The sequence below is a fragment of the Arvicola amphibius genome, chromosome 5, assembly GCF_903992535.2.
Source record: "Arvicola amphibius chromosome 5, mArvAmp1.2, whole genome shotgun sequence".
In the NCBI taxonomy this organism is placed as follows: domain Eukaryota; kingdom Metazoa; phylum Chordata; class Mammalia; order Rodentia; family Cricetidae; genus Arvicola; species Arvicola amphibius.
The window spans coordinates 48525014-48545649 of NC_052051.1; the positions used below are offsets into that span (position 1 = coordinate 48525014).

A 20636-nucleotide genomic window follows, 5' to 3' on the forward strand; every position below is an offset into this window, starting at 1 on the left:
TAATGAATTTAGAACTTGGGCCTATCAACAAAAGAGAAATATTTATGTATATGTATGCATATATGCACATGCAAATTTCTTTGCTGTCCTGTTAGGCTGTAAGGGGACAGACTGTAGGAATAATAAGGGGCATCCTTCTCATTCACACACAAGTCCACCCACCACCCTGAGGATTGTACAAAGGAAAAACCCCAACACAAATATTCAAGTTAGAGATGCCACCTCCAAGAAGGTGGTAGAACAGGTGACCATATGGCATACATGGTCTACTTCACCACAGTGTTCTCTTAGGAAGCCAGTTGTCATCTTCTAGTGAAAGTCAAGACAAGGTCTTTCAAACAGGTCATGCACTCTGAAAGACCCATGTAAACAGTGGACTGGAATCTGCCTCTTTGAAAGCTCTTTTATTCTCTAACTCTTCAGTCGTATGGTTGGCAGAGGAGGCCTCTACCTCCCCTGCAATGTCTTTGGAAAAGGCTCCTCCCCAGACCTGGGATTTTCTCCTTGGCAGAATGGACAGGCCAGTTCAAATCTCTCCTGAGGAAAGAGCTGTCTCCCCCAGTACTTAAGTCAAACATGTTCCCTACAGCTCACAGGTGAGGAACTGACATCTTAATTGTCAAATCACTGCCCCTAAGAGTTCGTGCCTCGAGGCTGGAGAGATGGCTCAGTGGTTAGGCGTACTAGCTGCTCTTCTGGAGGATCCAGGTTCAATTCCCAGGTCCCACATGGCAGTTCACAACTGTCTATAACTCCAATTCCAGAGGATCTGACACCCTCACACAGATATACATGCAGGCAAAAACACCAATGCATAGAAAATAAAAATAAATCACAAAGGGGGGGAGGGGAGTTCCTGTCTCACTTCAGGCAGACCCATCCAAAATGGAGTCATCTCTGCCTGACCCGTCACAATGGCACTCCCACAGAAAGGCACAGGAAAACTGCAGACCATTTGAAAACAAAGGCTATAAAGTTTATTAGTTTTTTTCTGTCTCCCCACAGAAACTTGTATTCCATACTGTCATGGCCCAGGGCATGGGCACCTCTGAGTGAGAAACCAGCTGAGGATTCTGAGGTTATCTGGAGAGAACTGCCCTTCCTTTAGGTACAACAGCCGCTTTGTGTTTCCCAAGACCTCTCTTTGCCATCCTGCACACAACATAGCCTCTCTTCTGAAGCCCTCTTGTGTTACAAGGCTGATTCCATCTTCTAGTGCACTGGCAGGGTTGGAGTTCCTGGGCTCTCTCCCAATTCTACCCGGCCTGAGGGTCCTTCACACATGTCCACCTGTCCCCCAATCCCCACACTCTCTGGTGCTTTACTTAACATCACAGCCCTCCACACCACCAGCAGTGCATACAACTGGATGCCCTCCTGTGGCTTCCTGCTGCTTGAGGAACATCAGATGGGCCTTCACCATCTCACTCCGCACCACACCCTGGCCGTCATGCATTCCCTCAAGTGCTCTCCCACACCAGCCCAGCTCTATCTGCTCCTTTCAGAAAGCTGTTGATAATTATTCCGGTTAGAACCAGCCTTCCATCTCCAGCATAGGATTTTCCCAAGGTGTCCAGGAGACTATTCATTTCACTGTTTCCTTGTGGGGAACTCTATCTCCTGAGCTAAGGAAAGACAATCCTGGAGACAAGGTCCTGTCAGACACCCTAATTCTTTCATGGGGCTCAGTGTTTTGTGCATAATCTAATGGACCCTCATAGAAATGCCTTATTGGACACAAAATGAGATTATCAGTTTCCAGGAAAGATATGTATCCTGCTAGGAATGGACTACTTCTCAAAGAGAGCCCTAAATGCTTTCATCAAATATACACTTGGGGCCCCAAGACGGGTTGAGAATGAATGAACTGAGATGTGGGCAGCCATCAGGGTTTCACCCACCAGCTGCCTGGAAGAGTAACTCTGCAGGTCTTGCTCCCAGACCATTTGTATTCTCAGGCTTTTCCCAGGAAGCACCACTAGAGCTCTGGAAACAGCTCTTCTGCAGCTCAACAGGGCATGCAGAGAGGGCAGCTCAAGGTTCACAGTAGACATCTCGGGCAGAGTCACCTGCTGTTTCTAGCTGTGGGCTTTGGGAACTTCCTCTGTGAAAGGTGTCAGGACTGGGAGGCTCTGAAGGATCAAAATGCCAAGCTCCTACTAACTTTGCTCCGTTATAAGCTTCATCGCTGAATGTTTCCTACTTCTCTGGGAGGAAGAGAACAAACATCTGGAAAATTATGACAAAAATGACAGGCAGCCACTGGCATTTGTGTTCTCATTTGTACTTTCAAGGTTTTGTTTTGCCTTTTAATTTTTTTTCCTAGAAAAGAAAAACACAACCAGAGAAATTTATATGATAAACTATAGTGTCAGAATGGAAGGGGAAAGAGAAAGAAAGGCCAGAGGAACGGGAAGCTAGTAAAAAGTGGATTCCAAATCACAAGGAACAGTCAGTCCACAGGGCGAGTCCTCATTCACTTTGGCATGCATGTTTGGTGTCTGGTCTTCTGGCCTGCTCCCTCAGATGCCGTGGTAGAGAGAGCTGGCCACACACTTCAGAAACCTGCCAATGATGAGCTCAGGACTTCACAGAAAGGTAGTCTTAATTTAGCTCCTTGATTTTGTGCTCAGGCCTCACCTGGCAACTTTCTTGCTTCAGAGAAGGTCTGGAAGAATGGGAGAGTCACATTGGGGCACACTTTGGCATCGCAGCAGGGAACTCCAAGCAGACGCTTTCTTACGGGCACACTTGGTCTTCATCTGCACAGCCATCTGTCCACATATTCCCCACTCCTTCTGGCCAAAGAACGGGGAGGTGACAGTCTTGTAGTCATAGTTCAGTGACTGTATTCAGTCTCCATTCTTGCTCAAAATGTCTGTTGTCTTACGGGTGAGAGGAGATTGGAATCCATCTTCCTTTCAGCTAGCACTAGACTCTCACTCCAAAGGAGCTCATCAATGAACAAAAACAGCTTGCCTATCTGGATCCAAGCTGCAGGCTTCTCAAGTCCCACCTACCTTATGCCCCAGGTCTCCAGGCAAAAAAACAAAATAGACAAACAATAAAATTGGACCCAAGGCAAATAGAATAGCTAGAGTAACAGCCCAGAAGCACACCGCAAGACCAGCATACATTCCAGAAGGGGAGAGGGGCATGCAGCAAGCTGTAGCCCCAAGTCACAGGCTAGGGGACACATTGACTCTGAAGGCTACAGTCGGGCCTGCACATCTGACAGGGTCCTGACACCAACCTGATGCACCTCTGTGTGGAGTACTACTGTGGAGAGTGGAGGGTCCTGCCCTGCTTGGCCCCTGTGCCTGAACTGAGGCCAGGTTACATCTCAGTGCCACAGTTCTGAGGAGCACCACGCTGGCCAGCCAGCCAGGCCATAGTTCTCAGCCCCGCGGGGGCCATGTGGCCCTAGTTCCACAGAAAGGCCCCAGGGAGCCACAGCTGCCTGGAAGAAGTCAGGACACAAAGACTGCATTCTATTGGAGAGACTGGAAGAAGTGACTATAGGCTTAGAGAGAGCTATGGTCCAAAATATTGCAGAGTCTAAGGGATGGGCTCCATTTCTGAACAACAACCATATCCATGTTTTAGAGAGCATGGCTGCTATTGCTTGGTTTTGTTTTGTTTTGTTTTGTTTTTTCCTTTTAAAACCACTCACATTAAAAGATGAAGGGGCTAGGGCACTCAGTCCCCTTCACTGAAGTCCTCAACAGGATCAGTCTCTTGCCTGGTTCTGCTTCCTTGCCTGGCTCCAACCACAAGAAGCCAGGGCAGGGCAGGAGAGCAACAGCAATCCCTTCTCTCCAGAAAACCAGAGCACACATGAGGAGTGGCCCAGAGGCTAAAGTGCAGAGGATCCACAAAGTGGACAGCTGGGCCTAGGGCACTCTAGAAGGAATGAGTCAGCCCACATACAGAAGTGGCACAAATGCTGGGCCTGGCAAAGTGAACCTACATGGCACAGTCCCCTTCCCTTTGTGCCCTGTTGGCACCTTTCTCAGAGACTGTCCACTACCAGCAGCAACCCAGTGAAAGTCCCAGTTCCAAAACCATGGCCCACGGAGGGAGGAAACTTGCCTGACCATCCCTGGGTGGAAGGAGCTAGTGAATAGGAAAGGAGCAGGGGGTTCTGGATGGGAAAGAGTAGGTTGTATAAAATTAGAGTCCCAGCTCTGCAGAGCAGGAACAAATGGACAACCCTAAAGGCTGGGAAAGATTTGGTGAAGATGGTCAGGGTCCTACCGGTGAGACCTGCTGGGGAAAGTGGCTCTTCTGGGTGTAAGAGGAGCTGTGGCACTGGGGGAAGGGCTGCTGAGGAAGAGCGCCCAGGCTGGCATTAGGGTGTGTAGGCTGGAGGTGGCTGGAACTGGTTGATGACTTCATACTCTGCTGGGTAGGGGTCATTCTCTTCCATCTCAGATAGTAGCTCCAGTGCTTGCTCTTCTTCCTCTGTTGGATAGTGGCGCAGGAGGTTGGCTGCAGTAGCCAGGATTGAGGCTCCACCAGCTCCTGCCACCAGGTAGAAGCTAACAGCAAAGGTGACATAGACTTGGGAGCCGTGGTACTTCTTATGCTGTTGCTGCTGGGCCAGGATGAGCTCAGAAGCCCAGTAGGAAAAGCCAATGACAGTAGCACACTGTAGGACTGGGAGACAGAGGGACAGCACAGAACGGGATCAGCAGTCAGGATGCTTAAGGAATCAATCACAGCCTCTCTTGCCCAGTTCTCAGAGGACTTGCCTGGCCCAAGGTCCTAAGAACTTCCTTGGCTATGAGATGCTTGGCTTGGAACTGAGGAGTTATCCAACCATCCTGACTAGAAGGGTCTACCTGAAGGATTATTGTTCAATGGTAGGGAGCTTGCCCAACATGCACAAGGCCCTGGATTCAATCCCCAGTACTACCCATACCGTCCAAAAAAAGGGAAAAAGAAAAGAAGGGATTTGCAATTAGATAATAAGGCTCCTGGATGCTTCTGGGTGCTGAGAAGGACAGGTAAGATTATGCAGTTTTAGACACTGAGTTGAACTGAAATCAATCACTATCAAAAGCCAAATTGACATCCCAGCCCAGGCCTGGGTGAGAAAGTGGATACATATAAGCGGAGAAGGCAAACCTGGCAGGGAGGTAGACAGTGGGAGAAACTGACCATACACAGAAGTCAGGCAAGACAGCCCAACTCTTTCCATGCTTACATCAAGCCCTGAATTTCTATGAACTTCAATTGTCATTTTTAGAGAGCCATGAGATTCCTGTGGAATTCTAACATTCCTTCTAGTCCTAGGCAAATTATTCACAAACGACAGAAACCAACGCTAAGGCACCCCATGCCCTGAAAGGCTGGAGCTTATCACAGAGAAGCAATCCCAGGCACCACTATGCCCCGGGGATCCCCTCCCACATGAGTAGACCTTGGCCTTACCAGTGAGGATGTGAGCGAAGGCATAGCGACGAGTAATCTTCAGAGCGGGATGCTTGGGCCCAAAGACGTCCAGAAGGAATGCAGAGAGACTACAGAGGATGCCCAGGAAGCAGAAAGCAGCAATGACCCTCAGGAGCAGTACTGTCTGGGGGTTCATGCAGAAATCTGTGGAGAGAGAATGGAAGTTTTATGCCCAAGAAACACCCTGAGGCAGGCAGTGTACCTAAAAGGATCTTGGCTTCAATCCCCCCCAGTCTCTGGGAGCCAGAAGCCCTGGGGGCTCTGTATGAGCTCCTGCCACCAGCTGCTCAGTAGAGGCAGGGGACTTCCATGCTGCAAACAGAAGTCACCTATACACCTCAAGTCATTTTTCCAACAAGACTAGTCTAGGGTGACTGTATATTTCTTCTCTATTTCTTTTGGAGACAGGGTCTCATGCGTCTCACGCTGACCTCAACCTTGCTGAGCGGGGCTGGAGAATGACCACGAACTTGTGACCTTCCTGCCTCCAACTCTGGAGGGCTAGAATTACAGGCATGAACCACCACACATAATTTTATGGCACAAACCAGGGCATCCTGTATGCTAGGTACTCTACAAACTGAGTGCCATGCTCAGCGCCCACCCTTTCCTCCCTCTCTCCTTTTCACTTTGCTTTTAAGACACTCTCAATGTGTAGGCCAGGCTAGCTTCAAATTCGTGATCCTCCTGCCTCAGCCTCCTGAGTATTGAGAATTACAAGTACACCAGACCTAGCTTCAGACCATTTTTTAAGATCCTGAAAACCAAGCTGGCATGTTCAACTATTTTGCTAAAGGATCCTTTGCACCAGCAGGGAAAGTCTAGTGACTCTTGAGCTGAACAGCCAGAGAGACCAAGGCCAGAGGTCAATTAATTCCCGTTCCCCACTTACTCACTCATTCCTTCCATTTTCATTCTAAAGCAGACATGGAACTCAGAGACACTGAACTAAGTGAAGTAAGTTAAGTCAAATACAGAGGCCAAACACTGTGATTCTGCTCATGAGATGCCAAGAAGTCAGAATCACGGACACAGAGGAGAGGGTGGCTGCCAGGAGCTGGAGAAAGGGAGGGCAAGGTGTGGGTTGATTCTGGGTTTTCAGTTTGGGGTCATGAAAAAGTTCTGGAAATGGACATTAGTGAAGACTAACAATGACACAAATATGCCACTGAGCTCAACAGTGCTTCACCCTTGTAAGCCCAGCACTTGGGAGGTGTTACCAGGAGGGTCAGGAGTCCAAGCCCAGTTTCTGCTACTTAGCAAACCTGAGGCCAGCCTGGGCTTCCTGAGACCACCCTCTCAATCACCACCCTCAAAAGGAGGAGAGAAGACTTCAATTAGGACTAGACAGCTGAAAGGCAAGGCAGCGGGGAAAGCTAAGAAGTCGCACCATGAGAGCCCTGGAAAGCTTGGAAATGACAGCATGTAAATGCCACCAAAATAGGGGAGTAAACCAAGCAAAAGGAAGCGCTAAAACAGGAGAGGCGACATTCAAGGAGTCCCCAGGGTGGCAAGCATGTACCAAACAAGGCAACTTGTATTCCTTACAATATTTAAATAGCTTCTTTAAAAATTTTCAATTAACAATACTGTCAATCTCTTTGAAAGTTATAGAAACTCTGACGGCTTCCTGAAGCACAGAATGGAATAAAAGCTGATCAAAGAAGGAGCCAAAGGCATGTCATGCTGGTGTTCACCTTTAACTCCAGAACTTGCTCAGAAGCAGAGCTCTCTGAGTTAGAGACTAGTCTACATAGTGAGTCTCAGGCCAGTCAGGGGTACATAGTGAGACCCTGCTTCAATGAAGCTAGGTGGTGGCACACGCCTTTAATCCCAGCACTGAGGCAGGTAGATTTCTGTGAATTCAGGGCTAGCCTGGTCTACAAGAGCTAGTGCCAGGACAGGCTCATAGCTACAGAGAAACCCTGTCTTGAAAAACCAAAAAGAAAGAATGAAAGAACAAACAAATGAAAGAAGGAAAGAAGGAAAGAAAGAAAGAAAGAAAGAAAGAAAGAAAGAAAGAAAGAAAGAAAGAAAGAAAGAAAGAAAGGGAAAGAAAGAAAGAAGAAAAATTTAAAAGGGTGTCAGGTGGTAGTGGCTCATGACTTTAATCTCAGCACTTGGGAGGCAGAGGTCGGAGGATCTCTGTGAGTTCGAGGCTAGCTTTGTCTACCGAACTAGTTCCAGGACAGACAGGGCTACACGAAAGAAACCCTGTCTTGAAAACAAAAAACAAAAAGTTTAAAGAAGAAAACAAGTCTTCACTTTCTCTTCCTCCTCTTCCTCAGCCATTGCCAAGTGCTTTCATTTAGGCCATAGGTCACTAAGTGATTTAGGAAAAACTGGATAGAGCTGGTCAAACTCACAGGTACAGGCTCCTTTCTTGAGTTTTGATGTCAAATTCAGAATCTGAAGGTGATAATGTTCACTTTCTAGCACACATCCCGATCACTGATGTGCTGCTGCAACCATGTACCAGGCTCCTAGAGGGTCTGGGAGCACAGAAAATCCCCATACAAGTAGTCCAAGTCTCCAGTCCCCCAAAAACACCAGCACTAGATACCAGAGGAAGGTAGACAGATGGAGGAAAACCAAGAAGCTAAGTGGTGGACCCACTGCCAACAACAAAAAATTCAATCCAGCAGATGCTGGCCATAATGGAATCTTGAGCAGTGGGAGATGGTAGGCATTTGTGACTGACATATGTACTCAGCCTAGGACTCAAAATTCTCCAGGTAGATGCTGGCTGAGCCCAGACAAGACTCAGGTGCCTCCATCTGGCTGCCTTCTGAGCTATCTGTTATGATCTTAACTGCAGACGGTCCAAGCATCCAGCTTGGGTGATTTCCTACTGCCATGGAGTTTGCCTGTCCATGAGTTCTGCTAGAAGCTAGCATCTGCCCTCATTGCTTCCAGCACTGCCTACTCCAAACAGCATAAAGATTCTAAAGGAGCCTAGGAAGAAAGGTTTGAGGGAGCAAGGGCTGACACCTGGCTCTGATGTGAACATTACCGAAAACTGAATCAATTATTTTTGGGGTCTGCATGGCATGTGGGAATGATAGGGCAGGATTCAAGTGTTCCAGTGCTACCAAGAAAGCCTGCCTGAGACAGGGTGTAAGGGGTGACATCACAGGCCACATTGCAGCAGCTCAACTGCATTACTCTGTGCAGCCAGGCACTCTGTGTGAAGAAGGGGACACGAGAAGCTTCAAAGACACTGGCTTTTGTTTCTTCTGATGATGAGTGAACATATTAAACATGCGCCTGATATATCCATGCCTATGTGCTTTGCATTTTAAAATACTTTTATTTTAATAAACAAGATATGCACATGATAAGAAGCTTCAAGAGAGAGGCCACCTTCCCCTGCCTTTCTCTAGAGGCAAGCATGGCTGAAGGTACAGGAGCCTATGCTCACACACAAATGCGTCAAGCATTATCTTTGCCAAGTTTGACTGCCACCCTGGAAGTCATCACACAGCTCAGATGAGGAGTCAGAAGCTCCAGAAGATTAAGTGACCTGCTCCAGGTCACACAGTGACCCCCAGACACTGCACTGTGCTGCTTGGAAACCGCTAAGCACCCACTGGCGGCTTTTATTATTTCCCTGATGGAGATAATCAATCAAACTCTAAGGAGGTGTACTGAGAAGAAGGGTCAGATGAACTAGCATGAATACTATCCAAGACAGCAGCTGCTGAGCTCATGAAAACAGCAGCTTGAGGACTCAGATTCCACCAGCAGTAACAACAACAAAAAGGCAGAAAGGTGTGGATCACTGAGTGATGAGCAGCGCTCACACAGGGACGTCGGGCAAAACTGGCTTCATATGGTGTTTAAACCTCTACAGCACCGAGGGCATCTGAGCACAATTCTGGTCAGGAGTTAAAACACAGAAAAACTCTAGACCTAGTCAAACACTAGGTCTACCACAGGCCACAGTCAATCTTCAGCAAGTCAGTAGATGGCCTGTCTCAAAGGCCCTGCCTCCCCCACAGACAGGTGCTAGGAGGGAACGCAGTCACCTGTTCAGGCAGACTGAGAAGAGTGGCTCTGCGTGGAGGAAGGGCTTCTGACACCAAATTCAAGCATGTTTTGTTCCAACTGCCCTCCTCTACTCCAAAGCTACAGTGCTTAAGGCCATGGTTCTCAGCCTTCCTAATGCTGCTGCTGCCCTTTAATAGTTCCTCATGCTGTGATGACCCCAGCCATAAAATTATTTTCATTGCTGCTTCATAACTGTAATTTTGCTACAGTTAAGAAATGAAATGTAAATATCTGGTTTTCCAATGGTCTTAGGCGACCCCTGTGAAAGGGTCGGTGGGCCCACAAAAGGGCCGCAACCCACATGTGGAGAACTGAAAGCCAAACATGAACTCCCTTTGGGTGGTGCTAACACTGCCAGAGAGGGGCATCAGGGGAGCAGTGTCTTAGCATGAGTAGGACAGAAAGACAGCTCTGATCAAGAGCATCCCTGATCAAGCCTTCTCCTGCTTCCTTTCCTAAATACCAGTGTGGTATTTAGGGAGGGCAAATAACACCCTCCTTTCCCCAAGGAGCCTTCCAGAGACACTAAAGCCCCAAAGACTAGGCAGGTATGAGTGACTTCCTGTGGGAGACAAATGCCACGTGGGACAGGGTCTTGACTTAAAATCTGAGCCAGTGGTTCTCTACACTCCATTCCAGATAGACAGCAGTTGTATTCTGGCCTGTTTATTTTAGTAAACACTGCTTGGCTGTCCCTTCCAGTCATCAGGGAAGCAGGCAGCTGCTATGTAATCAGATCCTAAGGAACTGACTTTGACCAAGGTCACTGGTGAGTCACAGGACTGGATTTGTTTTGAATGCTCTGGCTCTTTTCCCACCTACCTGTCTGTTTGTGGTTGACCCCCTCTTGACCTATGTGGACTGAAGACAGAAAAGCTAAAGTGGTTTCAGATTTGCTGTTCTTCCTTTCCTCCTTCCTCGGCAGGGTCCTGTGGGCTAGAGGACTCCTCACTGCCCCATCTCTGAGCACCTTCTCCTGAGCTCGGCATCCCTTCACTGGAACTCTTCGCTATCAGCCAAGCCTGGCACAGACCACCAACAGGGCACACTAGTGTCCAGATGGGTCATCTTACAGATGTCAGTGGTGCCAGGCAAGCCACCCAAGGGCCTGGTGATGACATCAGAATCTGTCACCACCCAACAGGTGCACAGGCCCTCCATCCTTTGTCCTTCAGTAGCTGTTGTCAATCTTGAATCACCTGACATCAAATCCCAACTTAGTCATTCTCCAAAACTGCTTCCTGAAGCTGGTGGCGGAGCTGCCCTTGCTGGCCACACTAGAGAGGCAAAGGCCATTCAGGCACTAAAAGTCTAGGCATTTCTAAGCCTTCTCTGGACCTAAGCCCAGAGAAGCTACGTGAGAGGATTCAGAAGAGAATCTGTTGAGCTGGCATTTGCTAAAGCCTTCACGCATCTGGTCACACAGCAAGGGTGAGTGGCTCTGCCTCAGGTTCACCAAGCCGAGCTGAAACCTGAGAGATAGTTCAGGCACTAAAAAGCACAGCACTGGCTGGGCTTGTGATAAAAATACAACAAGAGAGGCTTCGGCTTCCCGAATCTCCCTTCTGCTTTGCAAAAGGTCTTTTTTTTGGTGTGTGCCTTGTTGTGTGTGTGCATTTCCTCGCGCCTAATAAAAGCTTTCTTCCACTGGCAAAATACGACGACGACAACAACAACAACAAACCCCCACTCAATCAGAATAGCAAATGGTAAGTTTCATATAGCTCTAACAGAAAGAAAAAGGAACTCAGAGTGCATTAAGGGCGTGGCGGCAAGAAGAGCATGGACTTCAGAGTCGCAACTTGGATCGGCTGTGTCTCTTAGTACGTTACCTACTCTCCCTGAGCTGGGCCCTTTGTAAATAAGGGTCAAATTAAGGCAAATGTGAAGTGTGCTTAGCTCCATGCCTGGCACACAGGCTTGCTTTGGAGCCCCCGGCCCACCTCACTCTCTGTTACCTGCAGAGACCCAGCAGGGGTGTTTCCCTCTGCAAGCATCTATAAGCACCATATTTGCCCAGCACAGTTCTACTCCCTTCTGGATTGGACTATTCCAGGACTCCAGGGTAGATATCTGGTAGACCCAAAAATCAGCACAGTCACAAAGGACACCATAAGCCTGAAGTTCCACGAGGCACACAAAACACACAGGTAGAGAGCAGCAGAAGAGAAGCTACAAGAGACCATATTCCTTGCCTTCTGCAATGGCTCACAAGGCCCCAATGCCATTGCTTCTATTTATAGACAGGAGCTAAGTGATCCTGGCTTACGATGGCCAAGGAGGTGAGCAGCGCAGGCAAACCATGCATGGGCTAAGAGATCTAGACACACAGCAAATGCAATGTAAAGGTTAAGACAACGTATTTGAAAAGGACAAAATTGGTCTGAATAATTTCTTAGAGAGGGCAAATGCATCTGCGAATAAACAAAACCTTGAACCAAGAACTGATTTTTATTTTAACACGCCTTCGACAGGAACGTACACCAAGGCAGGGTATCTTGAGACCCTTCTTTACAACAGCCCAAGTAAAACAAGGGATAAACATAATTAAGGAGACAGCACCATTTTATTCTAGCTTCAACAGATAGGAAGCAGTATCAGTGACCAGCAGGGCTAGCCTCGGGAGCTCGCTTCACTTTTCTTCCTGGATCTCGGAAACAAGGATGTAAGATCAGACTGCCTCTCTCCACACCATTTGAACGTTATGACCCTCCCACCCCAGGGATGACCTCCAAAGGACAATCATCATAAACTCTTTCCCAGTTTGTGTGTGACACTCAGCTCCTGAAACAGAAAATCATGGCATCAAATGCAAAAAGGCCTGAATGCAGGTGAGTGCAAGAAATGGGAAAGCAGCCAGATTCAAACCCCACAGCCTTGTGTCATCAGGTATGTGCTGAGAAAAAGGCCTCCATCCAGTGCATAACCTTAGTCTTAAAGAGACAAACTCAGCAAGAGGGTGAAAAAAAGAAGTCTCAAACCAGAAGCCTCCACTATGTTCTCTATTAAATGAAAAAAAAAATCGTTCTAATGCCTTGAATGTGCAAAGAGAAGGGAACTGTTAAGAGAACTCACTAAGAAAGACAACACTAGGTGACGGGATAAGGCCTTTCAGCTTAGACCTACAGTAGTGTTTTTATTCCAATTTAGAGGGGGACGCTGACCTTTCATCAGATTCCAGGACTTGAGCCCTCATGAGACACCTTGCATACATCTAACAGGAATGAACCAGAACTAAAGATGAATAAAGCAACCATCTCAGCCAGGCAGGCATACCTGTAAGAGCATGGAAAGCCAAATTTCAGCTGTTGAGTGTGGTGACAGAACTGACGTCTGATGCCCTGGGAGGCCACAAGCACCCTCTTCAGTAAGTCCAATTATCATGGAATACTAAAATATCTCTTACAATTAGTCATACTCACAGTTCTCTTTGCTCCATCAATCAAGCTACCCCAAAACAACTTTTCTGCATCTCAAGGATCTGTTAGAAGGGGGTGGCTAATTGTGATACCTAAGACCCTATTTCTTTTACCTATAAGGGCCCTTCCTCTGGCAAAAACCTAAAACAGCAGCATTCCGGACTAGCATGAGGGTGCTTGGCTGAATAACATCAGAATTGATGAGGGGCTAGACCCCCAAACAGCCACCTGGTGGGCGTGAACACCAAGAACCAGGCTGTTGTCTTTAACAAACGACTGCCTCGGGTTATCTGTGCTTCAGCCAGTCCCATATCCGTTCTGACCACCCCTCAAGCCGGGAGAGCAGAAGCTCAGTGCCCTCACCTTTCAGCAGATCCGGGTGCACGTAGCCCAGCACGTCGGAGACCCCCAGCTCCTGGCGGGAACAGGTGCCTCCGTGGATGTGCAACCAAGCGGGCTCCGCCAGGGCAGTGCACAGCGCCGTGATGGACAGGGCGCCAGGCAGGGCCGAAGCCAGGCTCCGCTCTGGCTGCTTGGGCAGAGCGCTGCTTCCCGGGCTCCTCCGCCGGCGCCCTCCCGGCAGCCCTGCGCCTCCAGGGGCATACATGCCCGGGGCTGCCCGCTGTAGCTCTGCAGTCGCTGCTGATGGCCGCCGACCTCAGCGGGGCGCGCAGAGCCTGTCTGTACCCGGGTGGAGAGCAATGCAATGGGCAGCTGGCCCGGGGGGTTGTCAGGGCCCGCACCAGAGACTGCGGGGTGGGACCCAGGGCTGAGAACAGACCTAAGGACTGCGGGAATTCGGGGGGCGGGGACCGAGGGTTCTGGATGAGGGGTGCTGGACCAGGACTCCGAGAAGGCAGGGGACTAAGTGGGCCGTGGACATGCCAGGATGAACAGGCGCAGGTACTGGTGTCAGCTACTGGCGCGGGGGGCGGAGGAGACTTAGACCGGCATTAATGGACAGAGGGTTGCTGAGGGGCCGCCGGGATCCGGAACCCGCACTTTGAGGTGCGACCTAAACCACAGTGACCCTCCCTACTCTAGTCCCTGCTCCTCACCGATCAGTAGATCTCAGGGCCGGGATGGCGCCGCTCCGCCCGGTCACGGGCTTCTCAGCTGCCCGGGCCAAGCGATCCCAGGCCCCAATCCCGCAACGCCCAGACGGACCCAGGCTGATGCACTTCCGGCTTCCTCCAACCCCACCCCACCCCCTCCTCCTCCTCCTCCTCTTTCTCCTCCTCCTCCTTCTCCGGCTCACGGCTCTGCCCTCTTGGCACGTCACTGTGTGCGCGCGCCGCCTGTTCTCGCGCGGGGCATCAGGGGACTGGTAGTTTGGGACAGTCCCGCGAGGCTTCCTGTTGTGGAGGGGGAAGGGAAGTGACTACAAGTCCCAGAAGGCCGCGCGACCTCAGCAGCGGGTGCTTCAGTTCCCAGGGCGACACCTCTGGCAGGAACTGGGGCCCTGGCGGCCTTGGGGTCCCACAGTGGCCACCGCGTTCAGCACATTGCTTTCGGCGTCCTCCTTCTCACCCTGAGGCCTCCGCCATGAAGGATTCGCTGGTGCTGCGGAGCCGCGTCCCGGCACACCCGGACTCCCGCTGCTGGTTTCTGGCCTGGAACCCCACGGGGACCCTGCTGGCCTCGTGCGGCGGCGACCGTAAAATCCGCATCTGGGGCACCGAGGGTAAGGCCTGGTTTGGCTTTGTGACCCTGGTACCGAGGGAGACGCTATTCAGAAAAGGGTTTGTCGGGGGAAGGAGTGTGCAAACGTCAACAGTCAGTCTGGGGGATTGTTGCGGCAACTGGGGTATTTGCTGAGGAAGAAAAATGAGAAAAGTAGTCTGAAACGCAATTTGACGCTTTTAAGGAAGTAGTCGCTTGCATCGCTGTAATGGTGCATGAGTTTGTCCCCTCCACAGAGCTTCACCTTCAGTACCAGTTACCGAATGGCGTTGATGGTGCTCCAGAGCCTAGCCTGTTCTCTGCCTGTAGGTGACAGCTGGGTTTGCAAGTCTGTCCTTTCTGAAGGCCACCAGCGCACTGTTCGGAAAGTGGCATGGTCCCCCTGTGGAAACTACCTGGCCTCTGCCAGCTTTGATGCTGTCACTTGTATTTGGAAGAAGAACCAGGATGACTTTGAGGTAACCAGGCGGATGTTTGCACACCAAGACTGGGTCAACCAGGACCGTTTGAGTACAGCCTTTACTTAATGCTTATACTGTCGAAATGGTAGCTGGGTATGGGAGTTCATAACACTAATCCCAGCATTTGGGACACTGAAGCAAGAGGATTCCCAAAAGTCCAAGGTCATCCTGGGCTGTAGAACATCCTGGACTGTCTCAACAACAAAATTGTGATCTTGGATGTTTTACTAGGGCCTAAGACCTTTAGCTGCCATTAATTCACAATCTTTTTCCCTTTGCAGTGTGTAACCACTCTCGAGGGTCACGAAAATGAGGTCAAGTCAGTGGCTTGGGCCCCGTCTGGCAACCTCTTGGCTACCTGCAGCAGAGATAAGAGTGTGTGGGTCTGGGAAGGTCAGTCCAGATGCCTCTGGGTACAGTGGAAAACCCGATCCCTGACTTTCAGCTTTGTTCAGGGCAGGGTCAGCTCTTAGGTCCTTTTTTCTCCCACAGTTGACGAAGAGGATGAGTATGAGTGTGTCAGTGTCCTCAACTCTCACACACAGGACGTCAAGCACGTGGTTTGGCACCCGAGCCAGGAGGTAGGAGTCAGGCGAGGCGGGAAAGGATGTGATGCGGAGGCCGGTGCCCAGCCTGCCGGCACTCGCCAGCATCGCCTTCACTCTTACAGGGATCACTGGAACTGTCCTGTCCTGGCAGGGTTTCATGTTGGAGCCATACAAACAAATGCTGGGTCTCCTTTCTCACTTTCAGCTTTTAGCGTCCGCCAGCTATGACGACACAGTGAAGTTGTACCAGGAAGAAGGAGATGACTGGGTCTGCTGTGCCACCCTTGAAGGTCATGAGTCCACTGTGTGGAGCTTGGCCTTCGACCCCAGTGGCCAGCGCCTGGCATCCTGCAGTGATGACCGTACTGTGCGCATTTGGCGCCAGTATCTACCAGGCAATGAACAAGGTGAGGGTCCAGGAGTCAAAGGAGACTCCTTTCCTTAGAGTTTTATAGTCTGCCAAGATATAGTCTGCCAGGAATCACAAATTGGATTCAATGTGTTGAAGTAGGTCTCCGGAGAAGCACCAAAAGAACTAGGGATAGCATTGTGGAACAAAGCCTTCTAACAAGATTTGAAGAGGGCAGGTAGAATTTGTAGTAGGAGAATGTAACGTAGGATTCCCAGGTGAGCCGGGCAGTGATGGCACAAACCTTTAATACCAACCCTCGGGAGGCAGAGGCAGGAAGATCTCTGTGAGTTCGAAGCCAGCCTGGTCTACAGAGTGAGTTCCAGGACTACAGATACACAGAGAAACCCTGTCTTGAAAAACAAGACTCTCAGTTGAAAACTAGCAGCAACCCTCCTCCCCCGCCAAAAAAAAAAAAAAAAAAAAAAAAAAAAGCTGCCAAGCAGTGGTGACACACACCTTTAATCCCAGTACTCTGGAGGCAGAAGCTGGGAACCTCTGAGTTCAAGGCCAACCTAGTCTACATAGTGAGTTCCAGAACAGCCCAGCCAGAGCTACATAGCTCATGAGACCCTGACTCAAAAAAACAAAACAAAACAAAACAAAAACCAGAAAGAAAAGAAAACCCAGCAGCATGAGTTGGCTGTGAAGAATGGGATTCCTTGAGGCAAGGCAGAGGTTAGAAAGAGTGAAGTTGGTTGGGTTGCCCTTAAAAGGCAGATTAACTTGTTAGATACAGCCTGCAGTGGAATAGGGGTGCTTGCTTCCTTCTCAGAATTCTTGGGTGGCAACAGTGTGATAGGCAGAAAAGGAGGGTTGGAACAAGGACTCATTGCTTGGCAATGGGATGAGGAAGGGCACATTAGGTTCTCCTTTGCAGTGGTGGAATGCCTTGGGCTTAAGAAACTTGTGTCCCACAGGGGTGGCATGCAGTGGCTCTGACCCCAGCTGGAAGTGTATCTGCACTTTGTCAGGCTTCCACACCAGGACCATCTACGACGTTGCTTGGTAAGACCTCACTCCCATTCCTAAAGCAGGGATTTTAGAACAGAATGCCCTGTGCTGCTCTGCATTGTTCAGATTAGGCCTACCATTCTGGTTTATAACTGGCTGGCCTAGGCTTCCAGGAGCAGGAAGATGACTATACCTAAGACTGTTTCTGGGATAAGATCCCAGGCTTTGAGGGCAGCACCAACCCTTAGGATTTACATATCACTGGGCAATCCTGAGATGATGGAATATGTACATTTGTAACTATGAACTGTATGTGAACTGTGTGGTTTAGTAATTGACTTTTTTTTTGTTTGTTTTTGTTTTTCAAGACAGGGTTTCTCTGCAGCTTTTGGAGCTGTCTTAGAACTAGCTTTCGTAGACCAGGCTGGCCTCGAATTTACAGAGATCCTCCTGCCTCTGCTTCCTGAGTGCTGGGATTAAAAGCATGAGCCACCACCGCCCGGCTCAGTAACTGACTCTTACAGAGACTAGAAAAGCTACTCCATTCTTAGAAGGATGGAGTTTGGAGGCTCTTGACCTGGGTCTTGGATCTTAGAAATAATTCCAAACCAATGAAAAAAATCTGTTACATATCTAAGCTTTATTTATATCAAATGTCTGGGGAATATCTGTCCCATGAAATTGGACCTGAGTATTTTGACTTCATGGAGAATTAGCCCCTCTCCCCCAAAGCATTAAATTTATGGCAGTTTTCTGTGCAGAAGCTAAAATTTACTTTTAGGTAAGGAGATGGGTTTTTGTTGTTTTTGGTTTTTCAAAACAGGGTTTCTCTGTGTAACCCTGGCTGTCCTGGAACTCACTCTCTAGACCAGGCTGGCCTGTAACTCAAAAGATCCTTCTGCCTCTGCCTCCCGAGTGCTGGGATTAAAGGTGTATACCACCACTGCCCGGATAGGGGTTGGTTTTTTGGAGGGGAGATACCTAACAGCTTAAAATTAAACTTATTTGTCTCTGTGAGTTTGAGACCAGCCTGGTCTACAGAATTGCAGGACAGCCAAACTACACAAAGAAACTCTGTCTCGGAAAAAAAAAAATCAAAACAACAAAAAATCTAGATTTATTTGGGGCTGGATATATGGCTCAGCAGTTAAGAGAACGGCTACTCTGCTAGAGGACCTGGGTTCAACTCCCAACATCCACATGGCAGTTCACAATGGTCTGTAACTAGTTCTAAGGGATCTGATACCCTTTTTGGCTTCAGTGGGCACTAATACAAACATGGTACACAAACATACATATAGGCAAAACATCTATACATATAAAAATAAATCTTACAGCCATTAAAAAAATGTTAGTCGGGTAGTGATGGTGCACACTTGTAATCCCAACAGTTGGTAGATAGAGGCAAGTGACTCTCTTGAGTTCAAGGCCAAGGCCAGCCTGGTTCACAGAGCGAGCTAGCTCCTGGACAGCCAGAGTTACAGAGAAATCTGTCGGGGGGTGGGGTTAGGGGAGATCTCAAACATTCATTGCTAGATTGCTAGACAATTGGAACTTTTGCTGTTGGGTATTATTATTTATACAGTGTTTTGTCTGTGTGCTTGCTGGCCAAAAGAAGGCACCAGATCTCATTACAGTTGGCTGTGAGCCACCATGTAGTTGCTGGGAATTGAACTCAGGACCTCTGGAAGAGCAGTCAGTGCTCTTAACCTCTAAGCCATCTCTCCAGCCCCTTGTTTTTTTTTTTTAAACTTACTAAAATGAATAGGCAGTTGAACATTCCAGATTCAAGGTTTTTTTTTTTTAAAGATTTATTTATTTATTATGTATACAGTGTTCTGTCTACATGTATGCCACCAGACCAGAAGAGGGCACCAGATCTCATTATAGATGGCTATGAGCCACCATGTGGTTGCTGGGAATTGAACTCAGGACCTCTACAAGAGCAGGCAGTGCTCTTAACCTCTGAGCCATCTCTCCAGCCCCCTAGATTCAAGTTTTATACAGAGATGGGCAATGGGGGAATCTTCAATGCTTATTTCAAAGTAAGTTCTTGACGTTAAAAAGTACTAAATTATGGTGAAACTTGTTAATGTCAATGTCAAGAGGAGGTTAAGGATGCAGTGCCATGGGCAACACTGGGGACAGGAGGCCCTTTGTTGGTGTGATGGTTTTGAAAGCTTTTCTTTCTGTGAGACGCTTAGCCGAGACCTGAGGTTTGGGAAGAAGCTAGGCCTGGGACTGTGGAACATGTCTCCATCTCCCAATTTGCCAGGTTGGAGAGGTAGGAGTCGTCTCTTTTCCCACTGACATGTATGTTCCTTCCAGGTGTCAGCTGACAGGGGCCCTGGCTACAGCTTGTGGGGACGATGCCATCCGAGTGTTTGAGGAGGATCCCGGCTCAGATCCACAGCAGCCTACCTTCTCTCTGACAGCTCATATGCCCCAGGCGCACACCCAGGATGTCAACTGTGTGGCTTGGAATCCCAAGGAGCCAGGGCTCCTGGCCTCTTGTAGTGATGATGGGGAGGTGGCCTTCTGGGAGTATCACCAACCTGCAGGCCTCTGAACTATAGGGTGACTTGCCAAGACTTTCCTAGTCATCGAGAGGACCTGAAGGATCCTTGATCTACATTTAGCTCTATGCCTTGTTTGGATGTGTAGAAGCCACAGGACCATTCACTGTTTCCCTTCATTGGTTTGAGGGAGCCATGGGACAGAGCCACGGGACAGAAGTATGTTGTATTACAATTTTTGCTTGATTTAAGGCATGGGGTTACATTTTGGGGTATAGTATTTATAATTATGATGTATGTACATGGAAGAATCTGTCTGAGAGCTTTCTGAAATTGTGATCTTTATAGAAATTATTCATCTGTGCCACACTTCCTGTTTTGTAAATGAGGTCATTTATTACTTATAATTTTACTATTTGAAATAGGTCCCGCTTTCCCAAATTCTAGAGAAGTCCTTGCATTTAAGACATTCTAGCCAGTGTGGCGTCTTCCTAGTACTCAATAAGCAAAGACAGAATGATCAGAAGCTCAAGGTTATCTTTGGCTACATAGCAAATTTGAAGCTAGCCTGGGATATATGAGATCCTTTCTCAAAAAACAAAAAGACGTTCAAAGTTTGTTCAGAGTAAAAGAACACCACTGTTCTCCCTTAGAAACCCTCACATGCCTCGAGACATGCTGTGGTGGCAACTAAAACCCCTGAAAGAGAGAACTGGTTTTCAGTGAGGGGCAGAAAACATTAAGGCAATAGCTTGTGGCCCTCTTAAAAAACAAAACAAAACAAAAAACGGCAGGCAGGGTGTGGTGGCACATACCTATAATCCACTACTCAGGAGGCAGACCAACTTCATCTACAAAATGACAGCCAGGAAGACAGAGGTCTGTCTCAAAAAAATAAAAGAAAAAAGTAAAAGACAATTATGTGTGTGCTGCCAATCTGTTTTTCAGGCTAAAGCCTTTTAAGGCCTTTTTTGTTTTTAGTGGGTTTGTTGTTGTTGTTGTTGTTTGAGACAGGGTTTCTCTGTGTAGTCCTAGCTGTCCTGGAAGTTACTCTGTGGAACAGGCTGGCGTCACAAAGATCTGCCTGCTTCTGCCTCCCAAGTGCTGGGATTAAAAGTGTGTACCACCACCACCAAGCC

The 20636-nt window shown here is 48.6% G+C and overlaps 2 protein-coding genes across 4 annotated transcripts; one reads left to right on the top strand and one right to left on the bottom strand.

Annotated features, from left to right (window-relative positions):
• Window positions 1–954: 954 nt before the first annotated feature.
• Tmem127 (transmembrane protein 127) lies at window positions 955–14124 on the bottom strand. 3 transcript variants are annotated; one of them, XM_038330996.1, is made up of 4 exons: window positions 13985–14124; window positions 13290–13607; window positions 5437–5601; window positions 955–4659 (listed from the first exon to the last, which is right to left on the bottom strand). In XM_038330996.1, exons 2-4 carry the CDS (start codon window positions 13531–13533, stop codon window positions 4352–4354), a joined length of 717 nt encoding a protein of 238 aa, XP_038186924.1. In that variant the 5' UTR covers window positions 13534–13607; window positions 13985–14124; the 3' UTR covers window positions 955–4351. The 3 variants fall into 3 exon arrangements, with proteins under 3 accessions (XP_038186924.1, XP_038186925.1, XP_038186926.1); XM_038330997.1 differs by lacking the exon at window positions 13985–14124 and adding an exon at window positions 12672–12783 and having other exon boundaries at window positions 13290–13424; XM_038330998.1 differs by lacking the exon at window positions 13290–13607 and having other exon boundaries at window positions 13985–14118.
• Window positions 14125–14314: 190 nt separating this feature from the next.
• On the top strand, window positions 14315–20410 carry Ciao1 (cytosolic iron-sulfur assembly component 1). The gene is made up of 7 exons (XM_038332065.1): window positions 14315–14610; window positions 14919–15067; window positions 15352–15463; window positions 15563–15651; window positions 15824–16025; window positions 16948–17035; window positions 19310–20410. The coding sequence occupies exons 1-7, from the start codon at window positions 14472–14474 to the stop codon at window positions 19548–19550; spliced, it is 1020 nt and encodes a 339-aa protein (XP_038187993.1). The 5' UTR covers window positions 14315–14471; the 3' UTR covers window positions 19551–20410.
• The last annotated feature ends 226 nt before the right edge of the window (window positions 20411–20636 follow it).

What these genes read in the sequence shown, in the direction of transcription:
- Ciao1 (XM_038332065.1), top strand. Translation starts at nt 14,472, where the DNA reads ATGAAGGATTCGCTGGTGCTGCGGAGCCGCGTCCCGGCACACCCGGAC. An exon ending in AGAACCAGGATGACTTTGAG is followed by an intron (nt 15,068 to 15,351) that starts GTAACCAGGCGG and finishes TTCCCTTTGCAG; the next exon opens with TGTGTAACCACTCTCGAGGG. An exon ending in ACCATCTACGACGTTGCTTG is followed by an intron (nt 17,036 to 19,309) that starts GTAAGACCTCAC and finishes TGTTCCTTCCAG; the next exon opens with GTGTCAGCTGACAGGGGCCC.
- Tmem127 (XM_038330996.1), bottom strand. Translation starts at nt 13,533, where the DNA reads ATGTATGCCCCTGGAGGCGCAGGGCTGCCGGGAGGGCGCCGGCGGAGG. An exon ending in GCACCCGGATCTGCTGAAAG is followed by an intron (nt 5,602 to 13,289) that starts GTGAGGGCACTG and finishes CTCTCTCCACAG; the next exon opens with ATTTCTGCATGAACCCCCAG. An exon ending in CTTCGCTCACATCCTCACTG is followed by an intron (nt 4,660 to 5,436) that starts GTAAGGCCAAGG and finishes TCTGTCTCCCAG; the next exon opens with TCCTACAGTGTGCTACTGTC.